This window comes from Pongo pygmaeus, chromosome X (assembly GCF_028885625.2).
Source record: "Pongo pygmaeus isolate AG05252 chromosome X, NHGRI_mPonPyg2-v2.0_pri, whole genome shotgun sequence".
NCBI lineage: Eukaryota > Metazoa > Chordata > Mammalia > Primates > Hominidae > Pongo > Pongo pygmaeus.
This window is the reverse complement of record NC_072396.2, coordinates 128,817,135-128,842,378: the sequence shown is the minus strand read 5'-3', so window position 1 is coordinate 128,842,378 and position 25,244 is coordinate 128,817,135. Positions and strand designations below refer to the sequence as shown.

The following is a 25,244-nucleotide window of genomic DNA, read 5'->3' as shown; positions in this document are numbered from 1 at the left end:
TACATCATTGTTGGCCAATCCCATTCTGATGTCTCTGTGATGGTTACTCTCTGATGTCTTTTCAGATGGCTGTCCAGGGCTCTGCTTTGGAAATGGACGATGTACCCTGGATCAAAATGGTTGGCACTGTGTGTGTCAGGTGGGTTGGAGTGGGACAGGCTGCAATGTTGTCATGGAAATGCTTTGTGGAGATAACTTGGACAATGATGGAGGTGAGTCATTTATAAAATGTTCACGTAAGAAAGGAATAGCCCAGCCTCTAGCACAGTGGTAATCAACCTGGCCAAGGGTGAAAATTAGGAATCTCTAGTGTAAATGATACTGAGTTATATAGGGTAATGCTACCTTTTAGTCTCAATCACATTAAGAAGACATTACTTATTGAATATTACTATAACCAGGCAGTACTCCAATTTTTTTTGCATGTGTTATGTATCATTTAATTCTCACAATAACCCTATGAGGTATAGGTATTACTATTTTCCCCATTTGTAGATGGGAAAATTAATGCTCTGGGTGGGGATAGTAAGTGACTTATCCAGAATCACATAGCTAGAGAGTAGCAGAGCCAAGTCTCCAATTTAGGGCTATGTGACTTCAGAGCATATTTTCTCAACTACTATACCATGCTACCTCCCATACCCATGGCATTTATCATATCAAATTAAATTAACATACCACTATTCAAGTTGTTTGATGTTAGCATAGTTTGCACCAGACATGCTAAAATATTTTTCTTTGTTGTTAGTTATTTGGAACTCCCTCTTATGTGTCTACCTTTTAGTAACACTTTATACCTTTCAGAGGACATAGCATCAAGACAATTTATGGTAGAATTTTAAATATTTAATCAAGGAGCTACGCATGATATTTTTTAAAACCACTGTGGCTCCAAGACCTCAGAGTTACCGCTTCTCTTAGGAAAGCCAACAAAACATCTAACACACTGTACGATCAGACATCAAAACTGCCCAAACCACCTCTGAGTGAGCCTAAAACAACAAATCCTCACTTTCCACGTGCCTTCTACTCGAGGAAACATAAAATTAACAAAATATTTTGTTTGAATTTCTGTATATTAGCTTAAAATGAAGTATATTATTAAATTTGACTCTTCACATTTCTATATCTGCTTAGACAATTGCATTCCTTCTCATTTGAATTCAGACATGAGGCAGGCTTCTATTAATAAGGTAGCAGTCATGGCTTAAGCACCAAACTGCATTGTAAGAGTTTCTTCCTTTACTTGTTCTGGCTAACAGTTAACCTTTAAAAGTTTTAAGACCTTATCAAATTAAGTGGAGGCAACTTTGTGATTAAGAACACAGCGATTTGAAGTTAAACTGTCTGGATTCAGATACTAGCTCTGGCTCTTATACTAGCTGCATGATTTGGGGCAAGTTTTATGATATCTCTATGCTTCAATTTCCTTATTTCTAAAATGGGGTTGATGATATTAAATGATATTACCATTTTTCCCTATAGTAGAATTAAGATGATATTGATGATAAATATAGATTCAGTTCTACTTTGAGACAGAGAGATAGATTGAATAATTAGATACACACTGTCTAATAGGGTTGTAATAAGTATTAAATGAGATAGTACAAGTGAGCCACTTGGAAGATAGTAAACTGCACCCCCCCCGCCCCCCCTCCACACACACACACACACAAATAGAAGAGACTATTTTCTGAAGAGACTGTTTACTACCCATATAACTTGAAAACCTTGTTTTGGAAACTGTAGTGAAGTTTTCAATCTAATGATCCACTGATAAACTATTTAGTTTATTTTTATGGCCCTCTAAGCCTCATCTTCACTTTCCTTCTTGTCTTTTTCATTATATACCTTTTACCTGGCACATCTTCATGTCTTCTTCACCCATTATTCTCTGTCCATAATTTAAGTCTCAACTTAAACCATATCTCCCATGAAACTTCTGACATCCACCTCCTCAATCACCTATGGTGTTGATAATATGCACCATACAATCAAACACCTAATGATATTCTGTATATGGTTTTCTTGTTGCATGTTAAGCATGGCCCATTGCCCATAGTTATATTCCCAATATGTTGAAAATAATAGTATCTCACTTGTATTCAGGATTTACTATGTTCCAGGCACTGTGCTGAGCCCCTTATGTGAATTATTTCATTTAATCCCCATTATGTAGGAACATTTTTTTTTTTTCGAGAGAGGGTCTTGTTCTGTCTCCCATTCTGGAGTGCAATGACACAATCTCAGCTCACTGCAACCTCTGCCTCTGGAGCTCAGGTAATCCTTCTACCTTAGCCTCCTGAGTAGCTGGGACTACAGGCACACACCACCACTCCTGGCTAATTTCTGTATTTTTAATAGAAACGGGATTTCACCATGTTGCCCAGGCCTGTCTCAAACTCCTGGGCTCAAGCAATCTGTCCGCCTCAGCCTCTGAAAGTGCTGGGATTTCAGGTGTGAGCCACTGCACCTGGCCAGGAACTACCATTAACACTACTTTACAAATTAGGAAACTGAGACACAGAGAAGTCAAGTAAGTTGTTAAAAATCACATAGTAAGCAAATGATAGGTCCTGGATATAAACCTAGGTGGTCTGCTTCATTCTAAAAAGGATTTGGTATAATAATAGGAATTTCTCAGTTATGTATTGATTAAAATGTTATGCTCAGAAAACACATTAACAACCTATGCAATTATAATTTCTGGCTCAGTTAAGGTTGAGCCAATGTTTCCTGCCTTAGTAAAGTAATAAAAATAATTGAATATTTAATTATCACCATTTTTTATGGCCTCAAGGTCATCTCAAGGCAGCCAAAATGTTTAAAGAATGGATCAATTAAATATTAATAAATTAATGAATTATCAGTTCTCAATGCCTGTGGTCTATGTAGATTCAGAAGACATAGAAGATTTCACTGAATGTATATTGACCTGTGAACATTCCTTAAAACTATGTATCTATATGCAAATTAAAAATCAAAGACCTTAATATGAGCTCAGTATATTTTTATGATCGTCTCTTTAGGGAGCGGGGGGAAGGCTCCTTGAGATTTCCAATTACCATTTTTCCCTATAGTAGGATTAAGATGATATTGATGATAAATATAGATTCAGTTCTACTTTGAGATGGAAAGATAGATTGAATAAACTCTGAAAGCCCCATGACTAAGATTTTAGACCAATAATTCCATTTTTATACTGTTCAAATATTACCCCTGAGAATACATTAAATGCCCTTCATTTGGTAGTCTCAGCTTTCCAGCTATCCATAATGGCTGGTTTCATTTAGTTAAATATGACTAATTATTAATATTTGCTTAATATTAATATTAGTATACTTGTTTGTGCATGTGTGTATATGTGTGTGTTTTAGTTACATTAGAAAGTACCAATTTAACCTTTTTGGGAAAAAGTAGTTCTAATTTTAAAAATGTAATTCTTAAGAAATCTTCCCAATCAAAAAAAATCACTTTCAAGCATTTGCTTCAAGTAGCTGCTACCTGATTACTCCATATTATAACTGATACTTAAAGAATGGTGGAATTTTTTTGCATTCTAATCAGCTTTGAATACCCATTAGTATTGCTGGTATTTCCTGAAGCTTTGACTTTAGTTACCCTCTGATTCAATGCATTGTGATTCTCAGTAACTAATTGGGCTACACTGAATATGTGGGTGACACCACTGGTCCAGAAACTACCTAAAAGCTCCATGAACAGTAAAAACAGAACAGAGAAAAAATAACCTTTGGATGTTTTTTCTTAAGTGCAAAAAAGGAAAGCTATCTTATGTATTGTATGTATAAGAACTAATTACTATAGAAGTCACAAACCTATGAAATGTCTTGACCTCATTCATCTCTTTAATCAAGAAGCACCTACCACATGCACAACCCTATACTTGGAGGAAAAAACTTACTATGGTGACCACATTTTCATTTGTTAATTATGTGTCCTAATTTGGAGTTTGTTACATATGATCACCATACATTACATGCACGTATGAATTAACATGAGAAAAAAGTTTGAACATTATATTAACTGAGTCAGAATAGCTGAAACAAACAATAGCGAAAGAACTATCAGACATTAAGGCATATTTGAAAGCTATGATAATTAAGCAAAGTGGTACCGATGTGAGAATAGACAGATTAATGCAACTGAATAAAAGCTCTAGAACACACCCAAGTACAAAATTTAGTATATTATAAAACTGGCATCAAAAATCAATGGTGGAAAATAAGCATTATTAAATAAATGGAATTGGGACAACTCTTAAGAAAAATGCCTTAGATTTTTTAATTCATACCATATACCTAAAGAATAAAATAAATAAAAACACTTCAACTGGATTAATGAGTTAAAAATAAAAGAAAACAAACAGAATTCAAAAAAAATAGGTGATAGATCTTACAATGAGAAAGCACTTTGTAAACATAAAAAGAAACCATAATAGGAAAAAAAACAATAAATTTGACTTAGTAAAACTTTAAAACTTTTTTATAATGTTTAGCTAAATGTGTAGACCATCCAATATCTAAATATTTGCAGACATCAAAATCTACACTGTCTAGTATGGTAGCCACTGGCCACATGTGAGTATTTAAATTTAACTTAAATAACATAAAAAAATTCAGGATCTCAACTGCACTAGTCACATCTCAAGTGCTCAGTAGCCACATGAGACTAGTAGCTACTGTACTAGACAGCACAGTACTAGAGCATTCCTATCTTTAGGAAAAGTTATATTGGATAGTGATGATCCAAATGTTTCACTCAAATGTTTACCTTTAGGCCAAACATTTCACATTAAGTACCTGGTTTTCCATTAATTCATTACTACTTCTTGCCAACTATTGTGCTTGGCACTGGGGAGAAAATGATAAACAATACAAGTTTCTGCCCTCATGGAGCTTATGGTCTAGCAAGGCAGATAGATATTAAATAATCCACACAAATGTGAGGGACTTCCAAAAGTTCATGGAAAGGGGGACTTAAAATATAAATATTTTAAAATATAAACTTTATTTCTCAACAAAAATATAAACTTTATTTCTACATCAAGTTCAAGACAATTTTGTAAGGGATGAGTCCATCCTGATATAACTGAGGGTCCTGGGAACTTAACCAGTCTTCTTTACATTGTTAACTGAAGAAAAATGGGTACCCGTTAAAGATTTTTTAAGATTAGGAAACAAAAAAAAAAAAATAGAAAGAGGCAAATCAGAACTGTAAGTAAGGTAAAATGCGTAATGATTTCCCACTGAAACTCTTGCAAATTGCCCTTGTTTAATGAGAGGAATGAGCAGGAGCATTGTCATGGTGGATTAGGACTCTCTGGTGAAGCTTTCCTGGGTGTTTTTCTGCTAAACCCTTGGCTTACTTTCTCAAAACACTCTCGTAATAAGCAGATGTTATTGTTCTTTGGCCCTCCAAAAAGACAACAAACAAAATGCCTTGAGGATCCCAAACAACTGTTGCCTCCTGGGTTCAAGCTATTCTCCTGCCTGAGCCTCCCAAGTAGCTGGAACTATAGGTGCATGCCACCCCCGCCCCTCTGATTAATTTTTGTATTTTTAGTAGAAATGGGTTTTCACCATGTTGGACAGGCTGGTCTCGAACTCCTGACATCAAGTGATCTGCCTGCCTCAGCCTCCCAAAGTGCTGGGATAACCACTGCTGTTGACCAGTCCACTCTTGCTTTGACTGGACCTCGTCCACCTCTTTGTAGCCATTGTTTTGATTGTGTTTTGTCTTCGGAGTCATACTGGTAAAGCCACATTTCATCTCCTATTACAATTCTTCGACAAAATGCTTCGGGATCTTCATCCCATTTATTTAAAATTTCCATTGAAAGCTCTGCTTTTGTCTGCTGCTGATCTGGGAGTAACAGTTTTGTACTCATCAAGTGGAAAATTTGCTTGACTTTAATTTTTCAGTCAGAATTGTGTAAGCTGAACCAATTGAGATGTCTGTGGTGTTGGAAATGCTACTGCTGTTAATCATTGATCTTCTTCAATTAGAGCACAAACAAGATTAATTTTTCCTCACAAATTGTTGTGGATGACCTGCTGCTGCAGGCTTCATCTTCAGCATCATCTTGTCTCTTCTTAAAATGAGTTATCTATTTGTAAACTGCTGATTTCTTTGGGGCATTGTCCCCATAAACTTTTCATAAAGTATCAGTGATGTCATCATTCTTCTACCCAAGTTTCATCATAAATTCGATGTTCTTGCTTCAATTTTAGCAAAATTCATGTTGCTCTGACAGGGACTCTTTTCAAAATGATGTCTTATCCTTCTAAGTGCTTCAAACTAGATCCTGTTCAGATGTATTACAAGTTAGCATGACTTTATTTTAGTGCAAAAAAAATTTGAACTCCTTGCATAGTTTTCTCGTGATACACATTTTCCAAGAACTTTTTGAAGATCCTTCATAGCTATATATTTACAACTGTGAAGAGTGCTAGAAAAATTTTATAATTTTAAAATTGTGTAATTCTATAAATGTGCGTGGGGACCTGACCTAGTCTGGGTGGTGAGAGAGGTCTCACATGAGTCAGGGGAAGAACATTCCAGACAGAGGAAATAGTGCGTATATATGCCCTGAGGTGGAAATGTATTAGGCTCTAAAGTAAAAGGCAAGTCTTTGTGGCTGGAACATGAGTCAGGAAGAGATTAGTATAGAAAAGTAGTCAGGGGCCAGATCATACAGAACATTGTGAGTTTTACAAGATCTTCGTTACCATACAAAGATTCCATTTCATTCACTCGACTTATAGAGGAAGGAAAGTGGTCTCTGATATTGTGGAAATATTTTCAAGGAGGCTCAAAAAATGCAGAGTAAGAGTGTTTAATCCAAGCAGCCTTTTTTCTCTGATCTTTTAAGTATTTATCACGTTTGTCCAAGCTTCTCTGGTATAAACTCTTCCAGTGGTCTATATTCATATTCATTGGTAAAATCAATAAGTTAATTGTCTAAAAGAGAATGATCTTCCAGGAATCATTCTTCACAACAAGTCACCATTCATTAAGAGCAATAGCTATTTGCAAGCCTCTTTTATGATGTAGTGTTTCTAGATCCAGAAAACAGCACCATGGGTGACTTATGAACACATGCAAGCTCATGGATCAGTGAGCCTCATGTTTGGAATGGCACCAGCATGCTTCAGTGTTTAATAAATAGGAAAATGAAAGAGAAGGAACAATGAATTTATAACATTTACTCTATTTAAGAAGCAGACATCTTCACATTTACTTTTGAGATTTGGTTGGAGACAAAAGACTTGGCATGAGAAAGCATACTTCTAATTATTCTTTTCTCACCATACCCCTTTAATTTTGAAGCAACCCATTTATTAATGGATCATCACTTAGTTATAAGAGCCTAAACTGCCCAAGTGCCTCCAGATGCAACTGCAAAGTCGAAAATCTCAACTCTGTAACTGTTCACCACTGTATGACTGGGCCCATCACATTATCTACCAACTAAGGCTACTGATACTTGACATCTGCCTACTTTGCAGTGATGAAAATGAATGAGAAAAGAGTTGAAATACAGTCATTTAAAGTGGGCAATAAAAGTGTGTTATCAATGAAGAATCTATTAATAACAATTTGATATATTAGTTAGACATTTATTAATCTCTGGGCAAATTTACAAATGTCATAGAAATAGGACTTTTATGGCATCCATTTATTCATTATTCAAATACATAATGAATGTTCATTTTTGGGGGGGGAGGATAGAGTCTCACTCTGTCACCCAGACTTGAGTGCAGTGGTGCAATCTTGGCTCAGTGCAACCTCCACCTCCTGGTTTCAAGCTGTTCTCCTGCCTGAGCCTCCCAAGTAGCTGGAACTACAGGTGCATGCCACCCCCACCCCCCAGCTAATTTTTGTATTTTTAGTAGAAATGGGTTTTCACCATGTTGGCCAGGCTGGTCTCGAACTCCTGACATCAAGTGATCTGCCTGCCTCGGCCTCCCAAAGTGCTGGGATTACAGGCGTAAGCCACCGTGCTGTGCCTTGAATGCTTACTTTAAGCCAGGTACTGTTCTAGTCATTGAGGAAATAGCAATGCATAAAAAAGATAAAATTCATGCTTCCATAAATCTTATATTCTAGTTACAAGAGGCAGAAATTAAACCAAATTTTAAAAATATATATTATGATAGAAGGTGGTAAATGTGATGAAGAATTTTTTTTTTTTTAAGGCAAGATGGTTACCAGAGGCTGGCAAGGGTAATGGGGACTTAAAGGGGAATTGGGGATGGTTAATGGTGCAAAAAGATAGTTAGAAAGAATGAATAAGACCTACTTTTTTTTTTTTTTTTTGAGATGGAGTTTCGCTCTTGTTGCCCAGGCTGGAGTGCAATGGTGCTATCTCAGCTCACTGCAACCTCTGCCTCCTGGGTTCAAGTGATTCTCCTGCCTCAGTCTCCCGAGTAGCTGGGATTACAGGTGCCCACCACCACGCCCGGCTAATTATTGTGTTTTTAGTAGAGACAGGGTTTCGCCATATAGGCCAGACTGGTCTCGAACTCCTGACCTCAGGTGATCCACCCCCCCCCCCCAAAGTGCTGAGATTACAGGCTTGAGCCACCACGCCTGGCCAAGACATACTATTTGATAGCACAACAGGATGACTACAGTCAATAATTTAATTGTGCATTTTAAAATAACTAAAACAGTATAATTGGATTGTTTGTAACACAAAGGATAAATGTAACACAAAGGATAAATCTTTCATGATGAGATTATTATACATTGCATGCCTGTATCAAAATATCTCAAGTACCCCATAAATATATATACCTACTATGTACCCACAAAAATTTAAAATTAAAAAAATTAAAATTAAAATAAGGCAGGAAAAGGAAGGACAGGGAGTGCAGGACAGGGGGAAATTTTTTTTTTATTATTATACTTTAGGTTTTATGGTACCGGCATTATTCACAATAGCAAAGACTTGGAACCAACCCAAATGTCCAACAATGATAGGCTGGATTAAGAAAATGTGGCACATATACACCATGGAATACTATGCAGCCATAAAAAATGATGAGTTCATGTCCTTTGTAGGGACATGGATGAAATTGGAAATCATCATTCTCAGGGGGAAATTTTAAATAAGGTAGCCAGAGAAAATCTCACTAAGAAGATGACATTTGAATAAAGACCCAAAGGACGTGAAGGTTAAGCCATGTTGATACCAGGGAGAAGAACATTCCAAGCATAGGAATAGTGTGTGCAAACGTCCTGATAACAAGACATTGCCTGGGAAATTAAGGAACAGCCAGAGGAGTGGGAAGGAGATTGGGTGGATCAGAAGAGGTAAGATCTGAGAGGTAAGAGGGAGATGGCAAAGAATCAGACTGTGAGGTAATAAGTCATTGTTGAGACTTAGGCTTTTATTCTAAGTGATATGAAAAGCCATCAATGGCAGGTAGGCACCAGGAGGACATGAACATTAGTGGCATACAAACAACTTATTTTCCCAACCCAGAAAAGTTTGATGGTATGTGGTTATAGCAACAATAATGATTTGGGCAGGCCAAATCCTGAGTGCACTTGAGTCTCTCTTTCTTTTTTCTAATACAGTAAAATCCAGGGGTGAAAATCAGCCTGAATAAATGAAGAATATGAATTATAGACTATTTCCAGAGGAAATACAGTCCTATTACCTTCAATACATATAAGGGCAACAACTAAGCTAACAGGAGTGCCTAGTAGAAGGCCTGCTTTAGTAAAGAGTTATGAATGATTTATAGTTAGTTCATTGCTTATGGCTTTCTAAAATGCCTAAGAAGACTTTGCTTTACTGAGTCATTGGAATGATCAGCCCTTCCATTTTATTTTCACTATTAATTTGCTCAGCAGACCCACTGTTCTATAGATGCTGAAAAGCTTAAGCTTAAAGCCAACCCCTGTCCAAATGGTGACAAATTCTGAATCAATCAAATCCAATGAATGAAAAGTTTCTGTAGGATTAGTGTTTGTCTACTCAGAGTCACATAAGATCCTACCTACCTGACAACCTAACCAAGCATAGTTTGTAAAACAACTGGAACGTGCTACACAGAAATCAATTACCCTCTGGCCAGTGATAAGGCAACTTCAGTAGAAGTGGGGTTGAACACTTTAAGCTGCCATTGCAAACCATTGACATCTACCCCTAAGACTCTATCCTTAGATTCTTTGCAGTCTGTATGTTTTAGAATTTGGTATAATAACAACAGCTAACATTTATCAAGTGCTGGTTATGTACTAGATAGTAAGCTTATTATGATTACCTTTCCAACTTTATTGAGGTATAAATGGTGTACAAAACCTGAACATAATAAATGTAAATAATTTGGTCAGTTTATACACATGTATAAACTCATGTTACCATCACCACAAACAAGGTAATAAACGTATCCATTACATCCAACGGTTTTCTTCTTGTCCCTTTGTTCTGGGGTGGAGTGTGTGTGTGTGTGTGTGTTAAGAACACTTAACATGAGGTCTACCCTCTTAAAAAATTGTTAACTGCACAATACCTCATTATTAACTATAAGTACTATGTTGTACGAGAACTTGCTCATCTTATAACTGTGACTTTATACCCATTAAACAACTCCGCATATCCCCATAACCAATCCTCAAGTAACCACCATGCTGTTGTCTACTTCTATATGTTTGACTATCTTAGATGCCTCATATAAGAGCAATCATGGAGTATTTTCCCTTCTATGACTGACTTATTTCACTTAGCCTAATGTTCTCCAGTCTATGGCTATACCGCCCTGAATGCACCCAATCTCATCTTTATTATAGCATGTGATACTTACAACAACCTATAGAGTGAGTATTATTGTTATTTACATCTTGCAAATGAGGAACTGACTTGTCTAGGATTCTACAGATTGTAAGTGGCAACGTTAAGCTTAGAGCCAAAGCAGGGCTGGCCCGGTGGCTTACACCTGTAATCCCAACAGTTTGGGAGGCCAAGGCAGGTAGATCACCTGAGGCCAGGAGTTAGAGACCAGCCTGGCCAACATGGTGAAACCCCATCTCTACTAAAAATACAAAAAATTAGCTGGGCGTGGTGGCAGGTGCCTGTAATCCCAGGTACTTGGGAGGCTGAGGCAGGAGAATTGCTTGAACCCAGGACGCAGAGGTTGCAGTGAGCAGAGATCACGCCACTGCACTCCAGCCTGGGTGACAGAGCAAAAGTCCATCTCAAAAAAAAAAAAAAAAAAAATAGAGCCAAAGTAGTCTGTTTTTGTTTTCTTTTGTTTTGTTTTTTACCTTAACCATTTCATGTGCTCTAAATACCTACGTATAGTCATGCACTTGGAAGTCCTACAGCCTAGATCAGTACTAGTAATACACACTGTTTAGATGATGATGTTGAATGTGTGATTTGCATGCATAACACTAGGTGTTACTGTGACTCCCAGGTTACTTCCCACTGCAACTACATTTAGCCTCCCCTTCTTTGTTTGTAATATAGGGATGAGAATATCAACCTAACAGGCTTGTTGAAGGGATTTGTTGAGATAATATACGTGGATGTACCTAGTGCCTGGCAAATATTAACTAATCTATACATGTTTTCAAATTCTTTTGTATAACCTACCATGAATTAACTGCTCATTATTATCAAGGTGATAATACAAGTGCTGTCTCTAAAGGATATATATTTGTAAATTCATTTTCAGGATTAGAAAGTATGGGTTTCCCCTGTTATCACTCATATTCCTTCATCCATTTCCCCTTTCAGCCAAGGGCATACAATTAGTAGGCATAAGTTTACTAGTGATGACTTGATCACGTAGCAAAGAAACCAGTGCTTCATCAACACCAACTGAGCCAACTGGCAAAGTCCCAAACTGGTTGGCAAAGCTAGGATCAATGAATGCCATAGATAGTCCTTCAAGTCAGTGTAACCTCCCTCTTTTTTAGCTACCTAGTATTTTTATTCCTTTGAAGAGAACAGGCCCTAAAAGTAAAAATCAGTTAATATTTGATATGCCCATATCTGACAACGCTGAGCTTGGCTGTCAGTAGGGTGCCACAGCTTCCAATTCTGAACAATTAGAAAAAAAAAAAAAAACTGTTAATAGCCAAAAAGCAAGGCACACATTCAGTGTGATTGTCATTTGCAGTTCTTTGCAACAGTCTAGACATACTATATGGGGTGTTAGTCAATGTGATAATTGGTAAGTTCATCTTTGCCCGTGTACTGGACTTACCTACAAATTATAATACGGGGTTTGCATGCCATTATTGGTCGGCTTCCCTGAGGTCTTTCTAGACTCAACAGGAGCCTTGCTGATGTCTCAGAAAACAGAGGTCTTAAAGGGTCAGCCCTACATAATAGGCAATTATTAAATATGAAACATTAGCTTGGAATGTATAGAACATTACTAGATGAGAATGTGAGTCCCAATTATGAATTGGTTCTATGTTTAGATATTTTTAGTTTTTTTAAAGATCATTTTTGGTATTAATATTTATTTAAAATCTATTTATTTTCAAAAATAAGTTGGAATTTTGTGGTTGACAGGTTGAAACCTGTGACTGCCCAATGTGATTATTACTAGTGTATTTGTTAATATTTGCCAGGCATGACACTAGATACTTCCACATATATTAGCTCAATAATAACAAATTCACTATTCAATAAAAATGTAAAAGTGACTGCCCATTTGAAAAGCAGTTTTTCATTGTTTAGTGCATTATGCACCAATTCCAGACATCAGAGAACTCTCTTAATCAGCCTGATATTTTTGCCAGCTTTTCAGCGCATCCAGATGTTTAATTAGCAGAGTAAAGAGATAATGTGCTAATAAGAGGCTGAGAACAGCGTATTGGAGGGAGAGGTGGTAGTGGTATCTAAAATCCGTAAAAAATCTGTTAATATAATTTGCTGAATGATGGGAAAAGGGGAAGCAGAAAGAAACTTCTTATTGAAACAAATTCACACTAAAAAGTCATCAATGAAAAAATATGTATACAGAGAACTAGAAATCAGGGGCAAAAATACATTGAACAAACAGGGAAGTCAAGAAAAAAGCAAACTGCATTTTAAATCAAAGTGGTGTCTATAGTACAGGGAATTTGAAAGGGCCACATGTGGGGAAAAATATTTCCTGGGTGCCCTAGGGCTGCTGTTCCAAACGTCTACTCTCTTGGTGTTCCTCGCTTTCATTGCCCCCAGCTGTGGTACACCCGCCTCTAACTCCACGGGAGCAGACAAGTGGGGGAGAGAGAGCAAGCAAAAGAGCTGCAGGAAATCAGTGCTAGTAACTTGCTGCAGCAGCAGCCTTAAGGAGACGGTGATCCATCCGAACCTTCCTATTCCAAGGCAAGCCAAGAAGATTAGTGTCTTTATATTTACCCTTGTTAAACAACTGAATTAGAGCCACTTGCCATCTTTAAGGACCCGGGAAGAACTTTAATTTTTTTGCTTATGGGGCATGGAATGAAGTGTCCATATGCTCAGTTAATCACTCCAACCCCTTCTCTTTGCATGTAACTCTCTTAAAGCACTTCTTACATTTTTGCTAGTATAAGAGTTAGCTGTTTACATATCTGTTTCTCCTGCTAAGCCCAGAGCTCTTGAAAACAGGAAAACGGTATTTTTATCTCTTCACCTCTCCAAGCACCTAACAGTATTTTGCACCTGTTAAGATTCTCAGTGGTCTCCCTGCCTCACAATCCCTGTTCCCTACATCATTTCTCTACCAAAGAACAAAGCCTTTGTATGAGGTTTATTTGTGGTACAACAGTGGATTCAGCAGTCTACAGCAAATGGTGAAGGGCCAGAAAATGAAACAGAGAAAGTCGTCGCATTCATATATGTCAGATTTAATAGTAATTGCATCGGCTGGGTGCGGTGGCTCACACCTGTAATCCCAGCACTTTGGGAGACCGAGGTGGGCGGATCAAGAGGTCAGGAGATCGAGACCGTCCTGGCTAACACGGTGAAACCCCGTCTCTACTAAAAATACAAAAAATTAACCGGGTGTATTGGCAGGTGCCTGTAGTCCCAGCTACTCGGGAGGCTGAGGCAGGAGAATGGCGTGAACCCGGGAGGCAGAGCTTGCAGTGAGCAGATTGTGCCACCACACTCCAGCCTGGGCGACAGAGAGAGACTCCGTCTCAAAAAATAAATAAAATAGAATAGTAATTGCATCAAAAAACTGCTGTTAGGCATGTTAACTCTAGTTCCTTCTATAAATTCCTTAAAAAACTGGTTCTGCAACTTTAGTATGCTTCAGAATCACCCAGATTAAGTATGCATAATCCTGGGCTCTGTAAAAATTCTGAGTCAGTAGGTGGAGCTCAAGAATATGCATATTTTATAAGCTCCCTAGGTAATTGACAACACATTTTAAAATCATTGCTCGAAATATCTTTTTTCACCATGAGAATCCCAACCTCTATTTTGAGCATTACCAGTAGACAACAATATTGAGAGGGTTTTTTTAAAAAATACAAATTCAGGTAGCAAGTACTTGTTAATTGTGTGCTCATAGATGTACTAGGTGTACTTACAAGAAATCATCGCATTCTGAAAGAATGGTCTCACTGAGGAAGAAGAAATTTCTAAACAGTAATATGTAATAGAATTGTTTACCCAAACTCTAAACAATAACTATATAAACTGTATTCTCCAGCTGATAAATGCTGGATAATTCAGGAAAGAAAGATTTATGAACAAAATACTTTGAATTTCTCTGAGGTGCCATGTGAACTCAGAGTGAGTTATAATTCATGAAAAATGTGAATTTAACAAATTCTGAACTCAAAACAAGGTTGATTATCTTTGGCTATATTTTAGAATTTTCTCCATTTATGTATATTTTAAACTATATTGTTTCTCTTGAAGCTAAATAATCAATATTGGTTTTGGGTTTTATTTCCAGATGGTTTAACCGACTGTGTGGATCCTGATTGTTGTCAGCAAAGCAACTGTTATATAAGTCCTCTCTGCCAGGGCTCACCAGATCCTCTTGACCTCATTCAGCAAAGACAAACTCTCTTCTCTCAGCACACTTCAAGACTTTTCTATGATCGAATCAAATTCCTCATTGGCAAGGACAGTACTCATGTCATTCCTCCTGAGGTGTCATTTGACAGCAGGTACATATGTATTTATTTTATTCCTTAATGAACAATGGTCATGTTTTTCCTTAACTATGAAAGGAAGATATCTTCTAAGGATCAGGTTATTTCTCATTCCACATAATCCACATTCATTTCTTTTTTAGGACTTCTCTGGAAAGCCAAAACCCTTACTGATTAAGGAAAAAACTCATTTCTAGAGATTCTGTATCATAAAATTATGTGTGTATGTTTGTGTATGTATATATATAATATGGCTTTTAATAACAAAAACAGGAGGGAAGTATAATTTGCAAATTTATTGTTTAGCTTCTGGATTGATTCCTTGAAAAAATCTTGGATTTCAAAAACTAAATTTTAAGTTTTATTTCATGATGAAAAATGTTTCCATAGGAAAGGGTTGAATAAGTTTGACATCCTAGTGTGAAATGCAAGACTCGTGAAAAATCTGTCTTCCAGGAAAGCTCAAATGCATGAATTGTCACTTAAGACCTCAGACCAAAGCCCAACCCATAAGGCAAATAATTTTTTTTAAATAAACTTACTTATATGAAGTGTAATAACATGAATTTGCTCGCTGTTATTCTTTAATTCATCTTCAGTGATGATATGTTTTACTAATTAGCACTAGAGGTAAGTCACTAAAGTCAACATTTCCAGGCACAAAAATATTCTCCTGTATTCATTCCACAAGTCGATATTTCACTGGCTTTGTAGACTATTGCAAATAGGAATTTTTAAGAAACATGGAAAGTATTTGTCCAGGAACTCCTGTCTACATCCCACTCCCTCAGTTGCAGCGTGGTGGGAGTTGTCATTCCCCAAGAATAACTTGGTCAAGAGTTTATATTGATATCAGTGACAATCTAAGAAAATTACAACTCCATCTTGACCTTTACATAGTAGAAAAGGGGAAAAATAAGATGTGCATGGAAATTTCAAACTCTCAACTCCCTTCCTTTCAGTTGTATGCTAGAACTGTTATTGAAACTTAAAAGTTTTAAAATTTTTTTTTTATTGTGTAGTTCTGACTTTCTAGGTCTCTGGCAGAACCCAAAATCCAACTGCCAGTGAATCACAAGAAAGGGCTTTTCTGCCAGGGGATCTAGTCAAAGTTTTCCTTCTTCCAAGAGATTCAGTCATCTCCATTTTGAAGTATTTCTTCCAGCTTCAATAACAACTCTGCAGTGACTTTCAGATGTGGTATAGTCAAAGTGATTATTTAGATAGTCGAGACTTATTTATTATACACCAGAGGAACAAAAAGAACAAAAAGCAACCATTATCCCTATTTTCCTATTTAAGGTAGAGGTAAGACATCAACTCTGTAGCTTTCTTCACTCGTAGAGAAAAGTTGATCCAAAAAAAAGAAATGAAGTGAAAGAAATAACAACCTCCATGACATGGAGATGTGTTAAATGACTCACTAAACTCAAGTAAGGGGAGAAAGTCAGGACCTGAGAGAGACAAGAGACAAGTCATTGTGACCCAGAGCAGAGCATGTGAGCAATAAACTTAGAAAAGTGAGGACAAACTTAAATCCCTGCAGTTTAGCTTCATGCATCAGCAGCACTTGCCAGCCGCTCAGAGTGAACAAACCTATTTCTTGTGGTGGTTAATGCCCTTCTCCTCCTCCTGGTTTGATTGAGTTTCCCTCATTCTTTTGTAAAATGCTCCAAGTTATCATTTGGCTCTGCAAGTCACATTTAAATTCAGAACGATGGGTCTCCTTCATCCAGGGGTCTCAGCTCTTACAGATATATCCATTCTATCAGAAAAGGCAAAAGCTTTTTGTGAGGAAAGTAGCTGAGGACAAACAATCTAATTCTATTTCCTCTAAAAAATCAACACATGCATTTTTATTTGGGATATCTTTGGGCAAAATAAGTCCAACTCTGATCATATATATAAATCATAATAGCTACAGTCTCTTACATCTATATAGTACTTTTTAGTCTACAAAGCAAACAAACATACATTATGTCCTTTTATCCTCACATTATCCCTGTAAAGTAGATACTTGTATTAGGTGCATTTTATATATAAGGAAACTGAGGTTCAGAGAGATTAAATAACTTGCCCCAAATCACACATGCAGAAAGCTTGCATTGTAGCAACTCTTGTAACCTTTCCATTATACCACAGCTGCCCCATTTCAATGTGTCCTTAAATAAGCCTGGTGACGTGAACCAAATTTATACTAGGTAAATGGTATTTGGGTCAACACAAGAAACTTAGAAACCAAATGACATTTTAAAAATCCAGTTCAATTTAATACATTTCAGTGACATCATTTACAAACTTCAAATCAGTGCTAATGAATTTTTTCTTTGTAGATCATAATTGAATGACTCATGAAATGGACCTTTTGATACATGTGAATTGTCCTTGGGCATTTGTTATGTCAAAGATCGCATGCTAAACTTTTACATGTGTTATTTAATCCTCACAAAAACTCTATATGGTAGGTACTATTACTATCCATTTGTCAGTGAGGAAATAAGAACAGAGATGTCAAGTAAATGACTTGTTCAGGGTCACAATTAATGAGTGTCAATCAGATTTTGAACCCAGAATTTGAACTGGTGCTGACAGCCTAGTCTCTAAACCACTATGCTGGGCCATTTTGGCTACTTAGAAAGCTGGGCTAGCTGACTCTGAAATACTTATGGCTCTTATACATCTCGGACTGTAGGATTGCTCTCCTCAGACAGATCTAGGACACTTATGTGCCATAATCAGGTGAACAAACCACTTTGCTTTTTAGTTTTTGCTGCATAATTGAGAGATAGCTGGGTAGGCAGGTGAAGAAAGCATTTTGAAGGGGCTCGTTTGCCAGCGGCAAAATGTGACCCACACAGCTGATTTGCTGCTGAGTGTTGCCACCATCAGAAACCTTTGGAGCTAAAGATGGTGGCACACAGGTGACTAAGTGTTGCAAGGACACACAAAAGCTAAAAAATTGTTTATCCTTGTGCATCCAGGGGAGACCAGACCTTCTTGTTTTGAGTTAGCTGCACCCACATGTGAAAGCTCATGGAATATGTATGTTCTGTGCCCTGTGATGGTGTAACAACAATGTGAACGTGCAACCTGCCCATGGTGAAGATCTTGGGCAAACTCAACTGAGTTGCCATTTTTTTCCTAAATGCAATTTATATCCTGTAGCTCGAGTTTCTTTGTTTTCTTCAACTACTCCAAACATGACTACAAAGTAAGCCACATATTCTACGAGCCCTGTACGACTTATTACTTTTTAATAATGTAAATAGGTGAACAGAAGCATTATTGATCTTCAGTGTCTAAGCATTTAATCACTATTAATAATGTAAAAGGTTTTTATAAATATGTAAAAACAGGAGTACATTAAACTAAATGACAGCAGTAATTTGCAAAGCCTGACATTTCACTGGCCATCACTAATGGAGAAGCACATTTAAAAAAACAAAATCCTACCAGGGTTAGTGCAGCGGCTGACAGCAAGGTCTAGCCAAACTCATTTGTCTATTTTGTAACCATGAGAGGCTGATCCTCAATCCGTGTCAGATGTCCATATCAGAGGTTGCTTAAAATCAGCCCACAGATGTATTTTGTTTGTCCTGACATTTAGAAATTAGGAGATCCAACATAAAAATGAGAATATCTTCCTTCTCTAGAAAATTTACACAGCTTGGGACGCATGGGTAACCTAGGATGCATGGGCATGGCATAGGTGGTCTGACGCTAAGGGCCAGCTGCCCCTCTGGATGGGACATGGCATGCCTTTCTGGCCCACCACTCACTTGATTCACATCCTTCACTTTCAATGTCATGCCTGGCCTTGCTGGCATTTGAGTTTGTGATTTCTGGTCTATACAGTTTCTGTAGCTTTCCAAGGAAAGATCTAAGTGTTTGTTTTTCTTTCTGATCTTTTTCCCTGAGAGCCTTTAAATACCCAACATTATCATTTCACTTAATTTTTGAACTTTTATTATAGTGGTTTAAAAAGAGGAAAAAGATGACTGAACATGATCTAGAAATCACATTAATGGAACAATATTTCTCCCCTTAGTTCACTGGAGTACCTTTGCATATCTCATGAATAAGTTGGTATACACTCTGCCTCACACCTTAGGCTAATAAACTCCTCTGGGCCAGTGGATCTTAACCTATGATATCTCACATCCCACCCATTATATCAGATAATCCAGGTCCCACCAAAGTAGGAAAAAGGTCCACATTTTATAAGAAGAATGTGTATGTTCGCAGGAATTTGATTATTATGTCTATAACTTAGAGTAAATTTTAAGAACAGCATAAAGATCTAAAATCTTGCAACAGTCCTGCTGAATCAATTGTGGTGACCTCTTCTGCCCACTCTGGTGGAATGCCTACCCTTAATTGAAAATTTCCAGAGTTAGGACCAAATTTAGTACAGTACTAGGCACATAATAGCAATATTAACAAGCAAAAAAAAAATGAAACAAGATGATGGGTTTCTTCTAGCTTTCTTTGGAATTGCTGCATTTCAGTTTCTTGGTTCACCCTAGGATGTACAATGTTAGCTCTGAATTGTCATCATTTCTAAATCTTAAGTTTTGTAAGGACAAAGACCAAGTCTGATTTGTTCTCTTCTTGTTTTGAATATCTACTGCTATGTAGCAAATTATTCCAAGTAATGGATTAAAACAATTTAGTATCATCCTATTTCATGTGTCCATGGGTCAGACATTCAGATAAGGCATGGCTAGCATGGCTTATCTCTGCTCCATGATGTTGGAAGCCTCAGCTGGGATGACTCAAATAACTGGGGGCTGGAACAGCTGGACAGCAGATGGAAATCCTTCTCTCTATAGGCAGCCTCTCTATTTGACTACTTGGGCCTCCTACTGGCATGGTAGCTAGCCTTAGGTTTGTCAGAGCTCTTATATGGTAGCCTAGGGCTCCAAGAGTGAGTGTTCCAAGAGACAGGAAATGGAAAATGCCAGTCTCTTAAGATATGGGTCCAGAAATTGTCACAGTGTCACTTGTGTCATACACAGTTGGTCAAAGCAGTCACAGAGCTTGCCTAGATACAAGGGAAAGGACATAGATCCCACCTCTTGATGAGAGCAGTATCAAATAATTTTTGGCCACCTTTAATCTATGATACCACTGTATCCCCAGATCCTAACACAGTATCTGGCATGAAGTAGGTGAAAAACAAGTGAGTGAGTAGCTTAGTTATGATTTTGAAGTATGAGTGCTCTGTATTAGGACATTCTCGCATTGCTATAAAGAAGTCCTGGAGACTGGGTAATTTATAAAGAAAAGAGGTTTAATTGGCTCACAGTCCTGCAGGCTTTACAGGAAGCATGATGCTGGCATCTGCTCAGCTTCTGGTGATGCCTCGGGAAGCTTTCAGTCATGGTTGAACGTGATAGGGCAATAGGCATGTCACATGGTGAAAGCAAGAGCAAGAAAGAGAGAAGGAGGTGACAAACACTTTTAAACAGCCAGACCTCATGAGAACTCACTCACTCTTGTGATGACAGCACCAAGAAGTGGTGCTAAACCATTCACGAGAAATCCATCCCCATGATCCAGTCACCTCTAACCAGGCCCCATCTCCAATACTGGGGATTATAATTCAACATGAAATTTGGACGGGGACAAACATACAAACTATATCATGCTCTTCTCATATTTGCTAATGAAAACTCATTTTGGTTGCCTAGAACACACAAATGATATTAGGACCTTAAATAATCCAATTCTGAAATGTAGAACCAGCCTAAAGGTAAGACTACAGTTCTCCAAATAGCAAAGAAACAGAATTCATAAAAGATATAGTGATAATATAACAATAGCAAAATAATTATTCTTTTTTAAAACTTGTGATATATTCCATCACTGTCACAACCTGCCAATAATTGACATAATTTATGATTTTGTGTATGCATCAATAATTCTGTTTTCAACGGGTTAGATAATCAAAATTTAGTGCTAAGAAAAAAGTGGAATATAAGGAGCAATATCAGGAAGTCAGCAGGAAGACTGCTGCTAACTGGCTCACTTTGGTATGCATCATTATTCTGTCTCACAAGAAAACCAAAGAGAAGTACCCTAAAACAAACTGAAGTACTTCAAATGCCTTGAACATGGAATTTCGGCAAACTCTTTATTTACCTAAGCCTTCATCCTCCTTTACTATACCCTACTCAATAATACATTCTTGATTCTTGTTCCCGATTAGTCATGATACCTGGTGATAGCCATAATTACTCATCATAACTTGTTTAATATAACAAGCTTTCTGCCCTTAGTTGAGCTGGGAATTTATACCATTTGAGATTCTGTGAATGGCAAAACAAATTATTGACCCAAGACTGAGATCGAGGGAAGGTTGCAGGAAGATGGTCATTGCTGCAGAAGCTGCTGATCTTGAATAAAGACTGAGACTTAAGAATAACCATAATTGACAGATACTAATTACTGTTTTAAGTATATATTTTATTACAATATTGGTATTTCCAGAGAAACTGAGGACTTTACAACCTCAGAAAGAGATAGAAGAGATACCAGATTCTTCTGCCATTCTTAATGTAATATAATACCCTAATATCAATTCATTTTTCAAGAGTGATGAAGGATATGCATTCACTCATTCATACAACAATATTTATTGAGTACTCACTCTATGCCAGGAACTGTGCAGATGGAGATACACAAAAGAAACACAGTCCCCTTATTCACAGAGTTTACATTGTAGTGGCAGAAGCAGTCAAAACATCAAGTAAATACATAAATAATTAAAATAATTGTGAATTGCAGTAAGTCTATGGATTATGGAACATCAGATTTCTAAGGGAGCTTGGAGTTCATCAACTCAGGAGTCCAAATTCAACTGTTTTGATGGGGAAGGCAGGTAGCCCTGTAAGACAAGATGTAGTCTGGCAAATTAGACAAAGTCATTAAACAATTATAGAAGTGAAACTGACCTGGAAGTTTTCAGCAATAATCCAGAGATGGGACTAATTGGCTCAGGTGAGCATGAAGAGTTGCTAAAATTGACACACACTGGAGACTATTGATGACTTGCAAGAAAAATGCAAAGCTTATTTGGACAGTGAACAGCTTAACTATATGCAAACAGTTTCATCCTTTGACATTTGGGGCTGTAAATAATTTTCTCTACAATTTAAAATGTGTGTACCAAACATAAATTCCAGGAAAAAAAAAAAACAGTCATCCAAAAGAAAACCCATTTAGCACAATGAAACAAAATCCCCATTAACCACATTTTGGAGTCATTTAAAACAATAGATCCTACAGTTTCTTTCAAGATAATCCCTACTGGAGGAAGATTAATCATTTCACTCTTTAAATGTATGAACATCATAATGTTTACTTGGTTCATTTCTTCATTTAGTGATAGGTACTGTTCTAGGCTCTGGGTTATAGTGGACAAAATCTCTTCCCCATACAGTCTAGTGAGGGAGGCAAACAATGAAAAAAGTAAATGTCAGGAAGGTATAAATACTGTAAGGTGGGATAAAGGTTAGGGACAGAGAAGGACCATTTTACACAGAGTGGCCCAGGGACACCTCTCTGAGGAGGTGACACTAGAGCAGAACCCTGAATAGCATTCATCTGTATATTAGATGATCTTGGTATAAATGTTTCTTGCCACCTGGACCCCTATGCAATAGATTTTAACACAAACTGGAGCCTGCTGTTGACTTTAAGGACCTGTTGAATCAAAATCCTGTGACATAATGTGCAATGGAAAAGTAAAACAAACCTTCGTCAAGGAATTACTGCATGTTGGTTACTGGGTTTTACTGATAAATGGACGAGGTGCCTGCCCTCCAGGAGTACATTGAGAAAATTTGAATACCTCAGACAAACTGAATAGGACCTGGAAAGAGAAATCAGTAACAGCCTTAGACCACTTACTCATGCATGACAGAAAAAAAATAGCAGATCTTCATCAATTAGTGTTAATCCTAGAATAAATCAAATATTGAGAAACCACTTACTGATTTGGAATTATTTTTAAAAAGCTAAGCCAAGCCTATATTTTAAAATATTTAAAAGGAAATATAGTGCTATTACAGTATTCAAGCATTCACAGAATTAACATGTGCAGTTTTGTCTATCTACGAGTAACCCCAGAAGGCCCACAACATAAACATTTGTAATTTTACTGAGGTACAAATTTGAATCCATATGCCTTGTGTTTAGCTTTTTCATGAACCTATTTGTTAAAGACCTCTAAGTCTACTTGCTAATGGCAGATTTTTGTGTATTTTTAATCTAGGAACATAAAAAACATTATACCAAGTACACAACTAGGGGTTGATAAATATACAGTGCGACAATTGCTGAATAAATTGAATAGACTAAGAATCGGGTAAGCTCTTTATAGAGCATCAACATCCTCAAATCTACTTTCTGTTCACCTTCCTTTCCAAAGGAAGGCACTGCAGATGACCTGCTCACATTTGGAAAAAGAATTCCAGTGTGTTTTGGATTGGCTGTGGTTACTTGTTATTCTGTTTGTCTGTCCCTGTTGCTTTTCCTGAGCAATCTCCTTTGCTTATCACCTCTGAAGTTGTTGTCCTAATTAGGAAGTAAGGTTGTTGCTACTTGCTAATAAAGCGCTTTGATCTTCATGTGAAAGGTGTTACTGAAGATGTGATCTCTTGATTTTCAGACTATACTGTCTAATGCTAAAATTCAGAAAACACATGTTCAAGACACATTTAAAAAGTTACAAAGTGCAGAAGGTTCCCAGATTTATAGTGCTGACTGTCTCCTGAAATCAGCAGTCAACACCTAAAGGTACCAAAAAGAAACAATGTGAGACTTTCACTTCTTTGCAAATGCTCTTGGGCAAAGAAGAATGAAAAATCAGAACACAAATCTTCAAAAGGCTGTTTCAACTGATTATTTATGATACTTTGAAACTCAGTTGTTCTGAGATGCTTAATAATTATAATTAATGATACCAGTAGCTACCTACAACCTGTCTCAGCATGAATAGGTATTTTCTAATATTTTATCTATCCTACTTGCTGCTGCATTAGGATCTAAAGTTAAAAGGCTCAAATCCTTATTACCTACTACTCAGTCATACTACTTGCTTGTAATGACTCTCTAGCTGGTTCTGTCATCTCATTTTGTCCCTGGAGAGGACAAAGTGAATGCAAGTTTGGGAAGAAAGAACAAATGAAATGCTGTAGCTCATCTCCACTACACACACTCCACATAGGAAGTGCTCAGCAGTTGGTAAATTTCTCCAGGTAGCGATAATTCTGTAGATAGCACCATCTTTGTAGGCAATCGTTTTCTTTTCATTTGTAGCCATATTGTTTATATCTTGACTCAGAGAGATCTGCAATACAGCTCAGGCTCTTTGGAGGCCAGGTCAAGAGATCTCCACCCCTCCACCACTTATGAGCTGTGTTAAGCGCAAAACTTTTAACTTCTCTGAGTCTGTTTCTTCATTTTTTAAATGGGCCTAATAGCTTTACCTACTCAGGGTTATGTGGACATTAAATGAAATAAGGTAAGGAAAGTATCTGGCATAGTACCTGATTCATAGTATAATAAATATTTTATTTATACAACATGTATATCTGATAATTATCAGGGTACATAACAATAGAATTTGAAAGGCCTAGTTCAAAAGTGATCATTTTACTGGGTAATTTTACTCTGATGACATCTTTGTGCGGTAACCGGGGAGAGCTCAGGAAAGAAAGATCATTCCCACCCTACATAGAGAGCAAACAGAGCTAAGAGTTAATTCTGTTTCTTAGGAAAAGTCACAATTGTGGTTACTAGCAAGCCAGAGCTAGAACACAGCTGTGACTAGAGCAAAGACACACTTTTTCCTCTGTGGAGGGAAGAGTAATATATGCCCAGGAGATGGCCAACAAGAAGGATCTGTCCTATATTTAATGACTATCCATTAATCAAAAGGCAGATTCAGAGAAGTGACAGGAGAGGTTAATAAGGTTAACAAAACCCTATAAGGCTGATTGCAAAGATAAAACATTTGAGTCATGTGTAGAACAAGCAAAAAACAAACCAAAAATTTTAAAGGAAAAACTAACTTCAGACTATTCAAGAGTTGCAAGGGCTTACAGGACAAA

General features: G+C 37.2%; 1 protein-coding gene across 2 annotated transcripts in view; it reads left to right on the top strand.

Annotated features, from left to right (window-relative positions):
- TENM1 (teneurin transmembrane protein 1) overlaps positions 1-25,244 on the top strand; it is a 498,370-nt gene that overhangs the window by 313,868 nt on the left and 159,258 nt on the right. For both annotated transcript variants that reach the window (XM_063659976.1, XM_054472526.2), the window contains exons 12-13: positions 66-212; positions 14,925-15,141. In XM_063659976.1, the coding sequence (XP_063516046.1) occupies positions 66-212; positions 14,925-15,141 (364 nt within the window). The remainder of the gene's footprint in view (positions 1-65; positions 213-14,924; positions 15,142-25,244) is intronic.